The following is a 14,924-nucleotide window of genomic DNA, read 5'->3' as shown; positions in this document are numbered from 1 at the left end:
AGTGACTGAATCATTACATCACATGGAATGAAACCATGGGCCTAACAAAGCAAAAATCATTTATATCCTAGTAGTGATATGTTCTTATTCAATTATAATATCGTCCAAACAAACGACTATTCTTTGTATATGATTTCAGTGGAGATCAATTTGACACTAAGAGATAAATGAACGCATAGACATGGATCTGCTAACATCTATACCCGCTCAGCAAAATTGAAGTGCCGGACAGAAAGTCGTATTCGAAGAAATCAATGTGATTAAGGCGAGTCAACCGAATTATCACGGGCTACAACACAGGCCAACACAAGTATTGGCCATGTGCAATCTGGCTACAACACAGGGCAACAAGTATTGGTCATGTGTAATCTTACCGAATTATCACGGGCTACAACACAGGGTAACAAGTATTGGCCATGTGTAATCTTACCGAATTATCACGGGCTACAACACAGGGCAACAAGTATTGGCCATGTGTAATCTTACCGAATTATTACGGGCTACAACACAGGGTAACAAGTATTGGCCATGTGCAAAATGGCTGCAACACAGGTTAACAAGTATTGGCCATGTGTAATATTGCTGTATTATTACGGGCTACAACACAGGGTAACAAGTATTGGCCATGTGCAATATGGCTAGAACACAGGTTAACAAGTATTGGCCATGTGTAATCTTACCAAATTATTACGGGCTACAACACAGGGTAACAAGTATTGGCCATGTGCAATATGGCTACAACACAGGCTAACAAGAATTGGCCATATGCAATATGGGTACAACACATGCTAACAGGTATTGGCCATGTGCAATATGGCTACAACACAGGCTAAAAGGTATTGGTTATGTGGAATCTGGCTTCAACACAGGGTAACAAGTATTGGCCATGTGCAATCTTACCAAATTATCACGGGCTACAACACAGGGTAACAAGTATTAGCCATGTGCAATATGGCTACAACACAGGTTAACAAGTATTGGCTTGGTGCAATCTTACCAAATTATCACGGGCTACAACACAGGGTAGCAAGTGTTGGCCATGTGCAATCTTACCAAATTATTACGGGCTACAACACAGGGTAACAAGTATTAGCCATCTGCAATATGGCTACAACACAGGTTAACAAGTATTGGCCATGTGTAATCTTACCGAATTATCACGGGCTACAACACAGGGTAACAAGTATTGCCGATGTGCAATATGGCTACAGCACAGGTTAACAAGTATGGGCTTGGTGCAATTTTACCAAATTATTACGGGCTACAACACAGGGTAGCAAGTGTTGGCCATGTACAATCTTACCAAGTATTACGGGCTACAACACAGGGTAGCAAGTGTTGGCCACGTGCAATCTTACCAAATTATCACGGGCTACAACATAGGGTAACAAGTATTGGCCAGGTGCAATCTTGCTACAACAAAGGTTAACAAGTATTTTCTATGTGCAATCTTACCGAATTATCACGGGCTACAACATAGGGTAATTGGCCATGAGCAATCTGGCTACAACACAGGCTAACAAGTATTGCCCATGTGCAATATGGCTACAGCACAGGTTAACAAGTATTTGCCATGTGCAATCTTACCAAATTATCACGGGCTACAACACAGGGTAGCAAGTGTTGGCCATGTGCAATCTTACCAAATTATTACGGGCTACAATACAGGGTAGCAAGTGTTGGCCATGTGCAATCTTACCAAATTATCACGGGCTACAACACAGGGTAGCAAGTGTTGGCCATGTGCAATCTTACCAAATTATTACGGGCTACAATACAGGGTAGCAAGTATTTGCCATGTGCAATCTTACCAAATTATCACGGGCTACAACACAGGGTAACAAGTATTGGTCATGTGCAATCTGGCTTCAACACAGGCTAACAAGTATTGCCCATGTGCAATATGGCTACAGCACAGGTTAACAAGTATTTGCCATGTGCAATCTTACCAAATTATCACGGGCTACAACACAGGGTAGCAAGTGTTGGCCATGTGCAATCTTACCAAATTATTACGGGCTACAATACAGGGTAGCAAGTGTTGGCCATGTGCAATCTTACGAAATTATCACGGGCTACAACACAGGGTAGCAAGTGTTGGCCATGTGCAATTTTACCAAATTATTACGGGCTACAATACAGGGTAGCAAGTGTTGACCATGTGCAATTTTACCAAATTATTACGGGCTACAACACAGGGCTACAGACACAGATTTATAGATCTTCTCTTTAGCTGACGTAATATATCTATAGGATCAACTGATTTTATGTTAATTATTTAGATAGCAGTGGCGTACCTGATCTGATTTGGTTTCTTAACTATTTATGTAAAACAACTTTCAGTTTTTTACATTATTTATCAATTGTAATTTAACATCTAGCATTGCCTGGCTGATTCATTCTTGTTTATTGTATTGACACCGTCAAACAAACTTTCACATACTGCATCCAGCGATCTCAAATTTACGGGACACGGCGTTACTATTCATTCTTAATGAAAATCAATCAGATATAATCTGACAATCAAATCAAATTTGACCAAAGACAGAAATTAAGAAAAATAAATAGATAAATAAAAAAATAAGAAAAAATAAAATAAGAAAATGAACAATTATAAAACAATAACAGCTAAAATGAAAATTGGACTAGAAACTGGAATAATAGAAAACAAAACCCGTCCATTTTGAATGAGTATCGGTCAAGACAAATAAGCAGGCAGGCGTCCCTATTTACATCCAGTGTTTCCTATTGTTGTTGAAGTGGTGGTTATTTACATCGATGGGTGATGAGGATGCTGTTTAAAATATATCCAATAGCCTGGTTCTTTCACATTTGCTATTTTCTATCATTCGTTCGTTCGGCTTCAATGGTCATTATATTTCTTAAAATTTTTCTTCATCTCTAAATTTTATTCATTTATGTCATATCTCAGTCAAAAACATCGATTTTCCGAATAATACTTAAAATGTTTGCCTAAACATAAAGTAGTAATTTTGTCGAGTTTCGAAATTTCTAAGATTACTGTTACTGTTCTCATAACGTACTGAACAATTTAATCACTATAAACGCAACAATGAGAGATTGATTGTAATCGTGTACACAGGAGAAATATATTCAGTTTGACACGGAAGTGTCAACTTTCTTAGAAACCGGTGAAACATCTGATTTGTATTAATGAGGATACCGTGACAAATTGTAAAAAATATAGAAAGTTTATTGCAAATCGTCATGTGAACTGAACAATGAAGGCTTACAAAGCCATGACATACACATTCTAGACAATGGAATGCTAAAGATTCATACAATGTTAATAGAAATATATTAATATGAAATACATTTCATTGCATTACTCGTTAACAATCATGTGATATGTTAACCTATTGTTAACATATCATGCTGACAGAATTTTCGACATCAAACAGACAGTAAAGCTAGGCGATGATTTGTGTACAAGATTGTAAATTGATGACATTTTGTCGTCTGTCAAACGTGTCATGTAATCAAGAGTAATCTACATTACAGCACACATAAAAAATAAATAAAACGTTAAAAGCGAATAAATAAAGCCGATCAACAGCTTCAAGTATATTAATTTATGGATTTCTAAAAAAATTCTACTACAAAATGTCAATCACACAGACACATAATATACATAATTACTTCCTACGAAATACTGCGAAAATGATTAACGAATATTTACTCGATACTGGTATAATATAAAATTGGAAAAATGTCCTCGTATTTATTTCCGTTTTAGCCAGCAATAAAAGGATAATATGACATTATCTCAATCGATATCAAAAATATAAATTATATTTGAGCAGGCTAATTAAAATACTTTCACGAAAGGGCGAAATAAAGACAGAACTGTTTTCCATTTTGTATATGATTTAGGCAAGCTGGTTATCAGACCTCCGAGACGCTTCCATATGACAATCACATGGGTCAATCTGACAGTAACCTTGGTGACACATACGTTCACACCATTCTTTATAACCTGGGACATTCCTGAAAAGTCCTCGAACCTCACATACAGGAACTTGGACAGCATACTCGGGATCTTCACACCTGCAGGTGTCAATTGGACAGAAACCTCTAATACCATTGGCTATACAATATTGGTCTATCTTCTCCGAAACTGCTTCCTCTTTGAACACGAACTGACCATGGTAACGACAGTTGAAACATAATCGCGGCTCCTCAGTTGTCGTCATTTCAGCTGTTGTAGTTTCTGCAACGAAAGGATTAAGTGTGGTTGTATCCTCGCTCATAGGGGGTGGAGTAGTTGTCATGATTACAGCCGATGTGGAGTCTTCATTGGTTGTGGTCTGTTTAGATGTAGTGGCCACGTCAGGTGTCATATCAGTTGTAGGCTGCCCAGCAGTTGTAGCATCAATGACGTCATCAGGTATCATTTGGTCGATTGTTGTGTCTTCTTCAAAGGCAGTTGTCTGTTCAGTTGTAGGTTGCCCAACTGCTGTAGCATCAGTGACGTCATCAGGTATCATTTGATTAGTTGTTGTGTCTTCTTCAAAGGCAGTTGTCTGTTCAGTTGTAGGTTGCCCAACTGCTGTAGCATCAGTGACGTCATCAGGTATCATTTGATTGGTTGTTGTGTCCTCTTCAAAGGCAGTTGTCTGTTCAGTTGTAGGTTGCCCAACTGCTGTAGCATCAGTGACGTCATCAGGCATCATTTGATTGGTTGTTGTGTCTTCTTCAAAGGCAGTTGTCTGTTCAGTTGTAGGTTGTCCAACTGCTGTAGCATCAGTGACGTCATCAGGCATCATTTGATTGGTTGTTGTGTCTTCTTCAAAGGCAGTTGTCTGTTCACTTGTAGGTTGTCCAACTGCTGTAGCATCAGTGACGTCATCAGGCATCATTTGATTGGTTGTTGTGTCTTCTTCAAAGGCAGTTGTCTGTTCACTTGTAGGTTGCCCAACTGCTGTAGCATCAGTGACGTCATCAGGTATCATTTGATTGGTTGTTGTGTCTTCTTCAAAGGCAGTTGTCTGTTCAGTTGTAGGCTGCCCAATAGTTGTAGCATCAGTGACGTCATCAGGTGTCATTTGGTCCCTTGTTGTCGTCTCTACGGATGTTATGGAGTTGCTTTCAACTAAAACGAGACGAAAAATATAACGATAAGATACATGAGCCAAATTAAAGCACGTTAAACAAATGTCTTACATAACCACTGAGGAGTTGATGAAATTATTTTTTAGATAATAACATGCATCTAATAAGGTTAACATACTGTAAGAGCGATAAATGTAGTTCTAGACAAAAAATTCTTTACTACACTGACAAGGGCCAGGGTTTCGACCACTATGTGTAATGGCGAGCAGTAAGCGAAAGCATTTCACAAACATTTCACTACAGAGGGCTTTTCTGGCATATCACAGTTAAGCCAACTAATCTAATTTCTATTAGAACTGATTTGTTTCCAAAATATGTGCAAAATTTAATGTACACTTAAACTAAAATGTCCCTTTAAACAATAAGTTTCAGCGACCTAATTAGGTTATTGTACATTATAACACCTACCTGTCGGGAGTGTGGTTTCCACAAAAGGACAAGTGAAAAAGTTCCTAGTTGGTTCCATCACATTGGAGATGTAACTAAGCACTGATTGGGCTTGATCACGTGTACAGTGAATGTTAGCGGCATTGATGAAACAGAGCTTGGTTGTCTCAAGCAAGCTGAAAAATACAAGAGGAAACTATAAGACTAGATACAATATTAGGTCGAACAATGACGTGCACAATGAACGGACGTCTATTTACATGGTACTAGGCTATATCGTTTAGTCATGCATGAATGATGAGGAAAAAAGTTTTCATTTTGATATAATAATTTAATGTATAATAACGAAACAATTAGGTTTGAAAATGAATTGATTTTAATAAATCTTATACAAACCTGCAGAGTTGTTGAGCTTGCATGAATAAATCTGGGCTAGATGCTACCATGGAGACGAGCCTGCCAATTTCCTGAGACGGTATCATGAGACATGACTGTGTTGAGAGAACGATGTCTGGTTTTGCGAAACATTTGGCGGTTTCAAGGAAGTCTGTGACACAACAAGGAAAAAATTATGAAATCTCCGATCTACATGTTTCTAAACCTCTTCACTTAGGTTGCAATTTTTACTTAGTATCGATAATTCTTTCTTAGATTGAACCTTGTATCATGCTTACAAACTATTAAACATGTTGTTTACCTTGTTTTCCTGTGTTGCATATGTAGTTGAAAGTATGACGGAGAGATGTGTATTGTAGAAGGTGTGCCCCACTACAGCCGGCTGATTCTCTCGCAAGACATGTCTCCAATGCTCCCACAGACCTGTACAACGAAATGCATCATTAGATAAATTCTACGCAGTTGTAAACAAGATTTCACGGGAGGGGTGTTATGTGAACAAAATGATAGTTTTCAGATGAAATTTTTATTGTATTAATTGTTAATTCTACAAAACTATACTTACATGCATAATTCTTGTAGTTCATTATCTGACAGCTGAGGAAACACTCCCGTTTTTGTTGCTTCCAACATCTGGGAATAGTAAGGTGACGATCCGATAGAGTTAACGATACATTGGGCGATAACTGTAGTATCGCAGCTTGGGGAATCCATCATCACATCTATGGATATCGGTTCCATGTTCAAGTCCGGTGATGGCATCATAATGGATACGGTGGTTGCTGGTTCCGTTGTGATTTGTTCCGTAGTGGTAGGTTTTATGGATGAGGTGGTAGTTGGCTCCATGGTGGTTGTTGTTTTTGGTTCCATGGTGGTTGTTGTTTGTTCTACCGTTGAGGTAGTGGATGGCTCCATGGTTATTGTTGTTTGTTCTACAGTTGATGTAGTGGATGGCTCCATGGTGGTTGTTGTTTGTTCTACGGTTGAGGTAGTGGATGGCTCCATAGTGGTTGTTTGTTCTACGGTTGATGTAGTGGATGGCTCCATGGTGGTTGTTGTTTGTTCTACGGTTGATGTAGTGGATGGCTCCATGGTGGTTGTTGTTTGTTCTACGGTTGATGTTGTGGATGGCTCATGGTGTGTTTTCTGTTGTTTGGTGTCATCTACGGCTGATGTAGTGGATGGCTCCATGGTGGTTGTTGTTTGTTCTACGGTTGATGTAGTGGATGGCTCCATGGTGGTTGTTGTTTGTTCTACGGTTGATGTAGTGGATGGCTCCATGGTGGTGGTTGTTTGTTCTACGGTTGAGGTAGTTGATGGCTCCATGGTGGTTGTTGTTTGTTCTACGGTTGATGTAGTGGATGGCTCCATGGTGGTTGTTGTTGTTTTTTGTTCTACGGTTGAGGTAGTGGATGGCTCCATGGTGGTTGTTGTTTGTTCTACGGTTGAGGTTGTGGATGGCTCCATGGTGGTTGTTGTTTGTTCTACGGTTGAGGTAGTGGATGGCTCCATGGTGGTTGTTGTTTGTTCTACGGTTGATGTAGTGGATGGCTCCATGGTGGTTGTTGTTGTTTGTTCCATGGTTGAGGTAGTGGATGGCTCCATGGTGGTTGTTTTTTGTTCTACGGTTGATCTAGTGGTTGGCTCCATGGTGGTTGTCGTTTGTTCTACAATTGAGGTAGTGGCTGGCTCCATGGTGGTTGTTGTTGTTTGTTCCATGGTTGATATAGTGGTTGGCTCCATGTTGGTGGTAGTTGTTGGTTTCATTGTATCATTGGTGACTGGCTTTATGGGTGCAGCTGTAGTTGCCTCAGAAGACGTTTCAATGGTTGTAGGAAGGGTTGGTATCATATCTGTCGTTGTTAAATCTACTGCCGTTGCAAGTGGTTCTACTTCCGCATTTGCTGTTTCGTTGGCAGTGGCCTCGGGTGATGATACAGGCTCTACTTCTGGTACACTTGGTTCTGGTGTTGAGGTCTGTGGTTCGGAAGTGTTGGTTGATTGATTGGTGATATATTCTGAAGACATTGTGGAATTGATGGTAGCACTTTCAGTGTCTTTAGTTACTAGGGACTGCTCTGTAGTTGTTACTTCAGGGTTATCTAATGTACCTGAACGTATAAAACATGTACAGTGAAATAATTAGTCACTTTATGTAATATCCTTTTGTTGTGCGATTGGATAGATTTGTTTGTAATAAAATGTCAAATCACATCGTGCCACAAAAAGACTGTGCACTATCAATGCATTGTTTAAGATATGAAAAAGTGACACATTTGTCTAACCTCTTATCGTAATAACAACTTGATTTTGCAGAGTGCATTATGTTATTATAAAAACGGAATATTTAAAGCAAATCCGACCGTTTACCTACCTGATATGATTTGTTGACAGCCAAGCATATCCTGTACTGGTCCTGTAAGCGTCATAGTGAACGCCGTCATGTAATCACTAGACCGTGTACCGCAATATGCATCAGTGATATTCGTCACGCATGCCATTGCGCCGTCCAGAAGACTGAAAATAACATTTAAAATATGATAGATCTACAGATATTATTTAAAGTTGTGACATTTTTATCGATTTAAAGTCTGAATTATGGTTTTGTGATTATATCCATATTATCTAGCTAAATGGCCTGATTCTATAAATCGATTGAGATAAAAATTAAAGTAATTCCATACAAACCTGCACACTGTTGAAGCCTGTTGACTGTTTGGAGGTATTTCAGAAATGGAGAAATCGCCAATATTCAAACATTCCGACGTTTCGTTAACAAATGATGGATCAGAGAGGCACATGTTGTTATCGAAAAACTCTGTAATATGAAACAAATACTTATTGGAACATGCATTTTAAGAATTTAATGTGTACTATTGTTTTATTAATTAGAGCGATTTCTTTCGTTAACGAGGTAAATGTTTTGCTGATTTATTGCAATTATCCGTCATATCGAAGCACTCTTGGCTTGCCTTAAAGGTTATTTTTCTTGAATATGTATGCACTTATATTCCGATGAACCAAACACACAATACCACCTACCGTCTTCGGTACTGCATACGAAGGCTATGGAGGACATTATCAACTCGAAAGGGAGTGCTTGATCTCTGGTGCAGTTAGTCAGGCTATTCCCGACACATTCGCCTAATGTAGTAGTTAAACTGGAAACAATGTAAAATAATGTTGTAAGAAATACAAAAGTATTAACGGACACCCCTTATTTATTTTCAGAAGAACAAATTTTAATCACCTCTTTAAATGATCGCTTTTTATTCAGAAACGAATCATGTCGCCCAATATGGTCAATATTGCAATTGGGTTATAATAAATGAAGTTGCAAAGTAAATTTTAATTTACAACAGCTTTTATGCAAACACTTCAAATCAGATGAATTATATGCTCTCTCTATCAAATGATTAAATTTTCAGTAAAATTGAATAGTAATGAACTTTCTACCACTAACATCATGAAAGTAGTGTTACGTCATCTCCGTGTGGTTTTCTGTAATGGGTATCCATAGTCACGACACTTGATGATCTATCACATATTTTATTCAAATCTGAATAATGAATAATCACGTTTTTGTACAATGGAATAATTAAGACATCTATTTTTTTCACAAATCTTGCTTACTTGCAAAGTGATGAGATTTCTTCTGGCGTAACATTAGGAATTTGACCTTGTGTTAATTGTTGTAGAACATCATTGTACGAAGGCCATTCCGATACCGCTGATTGGAGACAGGTTCCAAGTACTTGTATGTCACATGTTTGAGATTTGACTGTAACTGAAAAAAAAGTTACACAAATCAGAAAAAAGATCAAATAGATTGAGAAACCTTTTTCCTAGAAAGGAATATTACATTTAGAGATTTATTCAGTCTTTAAAAACATAATGTATTGGTTTTGTTTTACGTGTTTCACAAAATATTTCATATAGTATATGTAACTAACCGATCTCATAACACCTCCTTTCGTGGAGTAAACCGTGTATGATATTATAAAACATATACAGTGTTTATATAGAAAATATGTAGATATGATATTAAGTGCATTAATTACCGAGAAGCAGTTAAATCAACATTATATTAAAATAAAATAAAAAATGAAATAAACTAAAATTAATTTGATAGATAATTTCTAACTACCATTTCTGAAAACGATAAAATTTATTTTATTAAATATTAATTAGTTGTAGTCTGTAACGGGCGACCTATTAATTAAATATATTTTTGAATTGAAATGGATGGAATTTAGCGGTAAGTTTTTGATAAATTGTATTACTTACTTAAGAGTGTAGCAGAGAGAACTAGATTAAGTAAAGCCTTCATTGTCACTGTATTGTGTGCTGCCTGTCTTCAGTTTGACTGAAGCTCACAACCTAGATCGCCTTATATACATTTTAAAATGATAACAAGGCATGGCATGTGGCATAATTAGTTATTCCACAAACACCACATAGCCCACCTACGATTGTATGATGTCACAGACTGTGATGAGCGTCTTTCCAAGCATGGACCCGCCTCCTCCCTTTTTTGGTCTGACACCTTGGTTTGTTTGTGTAGGGTCACGTGACATGTGACGTAGAATAAAAATAACAATGTCCTTAATGACACTTATATGATCAATCATTGTAACAAAAAAATGTAATGTATTAGGTAACATATATTATGACAGTAGATATTTGTCTATATATATTGTGTTGAGTTAACAACGGCGAAAATGTAAATTTTACGCTAAGGTAATACATTGTATGCTAATGGCAAAGCTTAATCATAATTCTCCTTTGAATTCATTCATAAAATAATGCGTGATTGTAATATACAAACAGGCAATCATTTCCGAATACAATGGGAGCATTATTTTGTCATTGACCTAACTTTGAACGTTATCAATAAAATATTGACAAAAATATATATATAAACAATATACAAATACAAAACTCTGTAATCTTATTCTAGTAAATAAGAGCTAGAGCATAACGAGAAATTAGTCTCTTTTGATATACACTTAATCAAACATGACAGTTATTTGATGAAGGCTGACAGAAATATATATTTAGTTGCATTCATCAATTACTGTTTACTGTGCTGATCCTCCCAGGACAAATATAAATGCTACAACAACATAACCAAATTTGTCCATTGAGAAAATGTGTCACAAGATAATAAGTTCGAAAAAATATATGGTTTGAGAAATTATAAAATTAAGAGACAATATATGCTTCTTATGGAAAAGTAATTGCAGCATCAGAAATATATGTGGTCACGTGTATCTGGATGAGTGAATAAGTCGTGGTAGTGAAGTTTTGTGATACAGCCTATAAACATTCAATATAAAATTGATGTTTGGACGTAGTGACTATCACACGAAATAACATTTCTAATCAATTAAAGTTACGCAAAGATAATTTTTTCATTGGTTTAATATTTATCCGCTCGTTTGCACCAATTTCAAATCTTAATTGCGATAGCTATGTAAGATAGTTGGTTAATTTTGTAATCTTGGATACGTAACAGTAATGTGTCACGCTTTGCCATAATACTGTACGTAGGGTTTCTTACTTTGTTTAGATTTTCCCCAAAATGTATGATTAAACATTTATCCTATTAATATTTTGAAGATCGAAAATGTGGCTGAACATACAAAAGAAATTGAAACTTTCATAATTCATTTTATTCGATTAATAAACTATAAAATTCAATATTGCAATAGCCGATTGGGCTCATTTTGATAGAAGAAAAAAAATCGGGTAATTACGCTAAACTATCGCGTTATTTCGCGAAACTTTCGTGTTATTACGCGAAACGTTTTGGCGTTATTACGCGAAACGTTTGGCGTTATTACGTGAAAGTTTCGCGAAATAACGCGATAGTTTAGCGTAATTACGCGCTTTTTTTACGTAATTTCGCGTAATCATTTTTTCTTTATTTATCTTCTACCATAATGAGCCCATTCGGCTTTCGTACTAAAACATCCATTTAAAAAAAAAAGCAATACAAAATGGAATGTCTCATATTTTTGTTAACGATATTCAATATCTTTCTTTTATCACATTTCATTAATTACGATGCAATAATTGATTTTCTTTTTGTTTTCATACTTAATTTGACTTTCTGATTTGCCAATTCTTTTATCTCTATGCCACTATGAATAAAATCCCGCGAGAATGACTCAACTTTACCGAGATATCAAAAAGAGACATTGCCATTGAGTTATGATTCTGAAAAAGAATCCCTTGGAAAAAACACTGGAATCCTATATTAAAACGTATCTTATTTTATCAAATAAATTAAAAAAATGATTATGAGCATTGTTGTCACTATTTTTAAATTTCATTGGGTTTAAAAAAAATCATTTATGGATTTTTGGGAGAATCCACTACGAGTTTGCTAACAAATTGAATAAGCAAAAAATGAAGAAATAAATTCTGGGACAATTAAAACTTTTAATTAATGTTTCAAAATGCATGTTTCAATAGTATCATTAGAAAATACTACAGTTTTAATTGGATAGGATAGTTGAGTGTAATCGAATTTTATGTTTTTAATAAATTTGTCGTTTTATTAGATATAAGACACGCGACAAATATTAGCGAGGACTTAAAGGTTCGGCTCCGAACTGCTGTTTCATTTTTTATCTAGGATGCTTTTAATAAACTTGTTGACTACATATTTCACTGTATTTGCGGTTGTTGTGATGATGTCAATTATTTACTAATTTCTGGTATAGTATGTACTCCCAAATTGATTTCGAGAAACACACCTAGACAGGTACAATTTTTACCATTTTACTAATCAACAAAATAACATTTGTTTTTTTATATGTTTTTGTTAAATGATAAAGTTTAGCCCGATTTGTACTGGTATGACATTGGCATTACAGTTGTGGTAAGTATTGTTGACGTGCGGTGATTATCGGATACAACCTTTAAACACTCCTTAAAGTCAATTGCACTTCGATTCTGCATGTTCCCCATGAAATTGTTGACGTTGCCTGACATGTTCATAGACAAGTTACAATTTCAAAATGTAAAGTATTTTCCATAAGATGATATTATAGCAAAATTGCAATTCATGCTTTATTTCGCAAGTTCATTCAGTTTATTAGAATTTTATTATTATTATATATGCTATTGTACTTTAATGCAATGTATAGTAATTGAAAATAGTTTTAGTCTCAAACTGCCAAAAGTTTATAAAAAATTCTCATGTCGATATCAATTTCTACTTCCATTTTCAAACTCAAACTAAAGTGAACATGACAGATAGATATATCTTTATATCCTGAGATATAAAATTGTTTTTGAAAATCCTCATGCAGATATCATATCCTGTATACAAATTATATAACAAATGATATTCATTGTGAAAATGTTATGATGTCATTGTGTATTTGTCATATTGGTTTACTTTGAAGAACAGTGACATTGGAGCTGCACGTTTTCACTCGTGTACTTTTCAGGAATAAACGGATATTGTATTTTATCTCTTAAAATAAATTTTGCGTTTTCACGAAAAGGTTTGTTTATAGGTCGATATTCGTTGTTTTTAGCAATTGCTAGAATACATCGCTTTCTTAAAACAGGGACTAAAAATGCAATGCGTCACACATAGTTACTAAGAAAACATAAAGATATATGATACAGAAACACAGAGGTAGATTAACTACGGACAACAGCACTTGTATGTATGCATTGAAAATATTTTCCACATATTTTTATATTTTTATAGATAAAGAGAAATGTAAAGCAAAATTCATAAAATAAGATACTATATAAAAACAATTGACACGTAGGACTAAAATAATAACAAAATAAGATACATCTTTAATGCTAAACTGTTGAACAATGTAATAATTTTATTGTTCACCTGTTGAACGAACACTAGAAGACGTCACGACTATTAACGCCAATCTCAGCTGAATACAGAAAATTTATGTGGATGACCTAAATTAGACGACTTCTGCCTGCACCGTGTTGTTGTATCACCGTCACAGACAATACATGCTACATACATTACGTCAAGGTAACGTCCAAGCTAGCTCAGCCAATACACGACCAGCACAGAATAAACAATTTTATCTGTTTGGTTCAAATTTCACACACATAACAATGACCAAATAACAATGACCACGTATTTAATTATAAAAAAAAATGTTGTCAGGGATTGATTGTCATGTGATATTTTCATTGAAACTGACCTAAAAAGGAGTGTAGCGTTACGTAAAACAATAATTGGAATATATGAATAGAAAGACTTAAGGCAAAAAAAAAAACATTTTTTTTTTCAAATTAAGAAAACATCTCATGGTATGAACATTTCCTTTGAACTTAATATGATATAACTAAGAACATTTTACTATTTTACTATTAGATCAATTTAAGTACAGGGATCATTTTCAAAATACACAATATAAAGGTAAGCTTTTGAGGTAGAAAAAGCGACAAATTAAAAACAAATTTATCAAATATAAAGGAATTCGAGGTAGAAAAAATGACAAATTAAAAGCAAAAAAAAAAAAAAAAAAAATAAAATAAAAAAAAAAAAATAAAAAAAAAAAAATATAAAGGTAAGCATTCGAGGTAGAAAAATCGACAACTTGAATGCAAAAAAGATAAAATATAAAGGTATTAGCATTCGAGATAGAAAAAGTGACAAATTAAAAACAAAAATATAAATTATAAAGGTAAGCTTTCGAGGTAGAAAAAGCGACAAATTAAAAACAAAAATATAAAATATAAAGGTAAGCATTCGAAGTAGAAAAAGTGACAAATTAAAAACAAAAATATAAATCATAAAGGTAAGCTTTCGAAGTAGAAAAATTGACAAATTAAAAACAAAAAAATAAAATATAGAGGTAAGCATTCGAGGTAGAAAAAGTCACAAATTAAAAACAAAAATATAAAACATAAAAGTAAGCTTTCCAGTTAGAAAAAGTGACAAACAAAAATGTTAACGTCCCACGTGAAGGACAATCATAATAGGTGATAAATTTAAAGCTGTCCCA

At 35.1% G+C, this 14,924-nt stretch overlaps 1 protein-coding gene across 1 annotated transcript; it reads right to left on the bottom strand.

Moving 5' to 3' along the window:
• Positions 1-3,191: 3,191 nt before the first annotated feature.
• Positions 3,192-10,300, bottom strand: LOC138323448 (mucin-2-like). The gene is made up of 10 exons (XM_069268076.1): positions 10,204-10,300; positions 9,550-9,703; positions 8,959-9,077; positions 8,605-8,734; positions 8,291-8,433; positions 6,482-8,027; positions 6,218-6,339; positions 5,917-6,067; positions 5,542-5,696; positions 3,192-5,113 (listed from the first exon to the last, which is right to left on the bottom strand). The coding sequence occupies exons 1-10, from the start codon at positions 10,244-10,246 to the stop codon at positions 3,891-3,893; spliced, it is 3,786 nt and encodes a 1,261-aa protein (XP_069124177.1). The 5' UTR covers positions 10,247-10,300; the 3' UTR covers positions 3,192-3,890.
• Between the last annotated feature and the right edge of the window lie 4,624 nt (positions 10,301-14,924).

The sequence above is a fragment of the Argopecten irradians genome, chromosome 1 (genome assembly GCF_041381155.1).
Source record: "Argopecten irradians isolate NY chromosome 1, Ai_NY, whole genome shotgun sequence".
NCBI classification, from domain to species: domain Eukaryota; kingdom Metazoa; phylum Mollusca; class Bivalvia; order Pectinida; family Pectinidae; genus Argopecten; species Argopecten irradians.
This window is presented reverse-complemented; position numbering and strand designations above follow the sequence as displayed.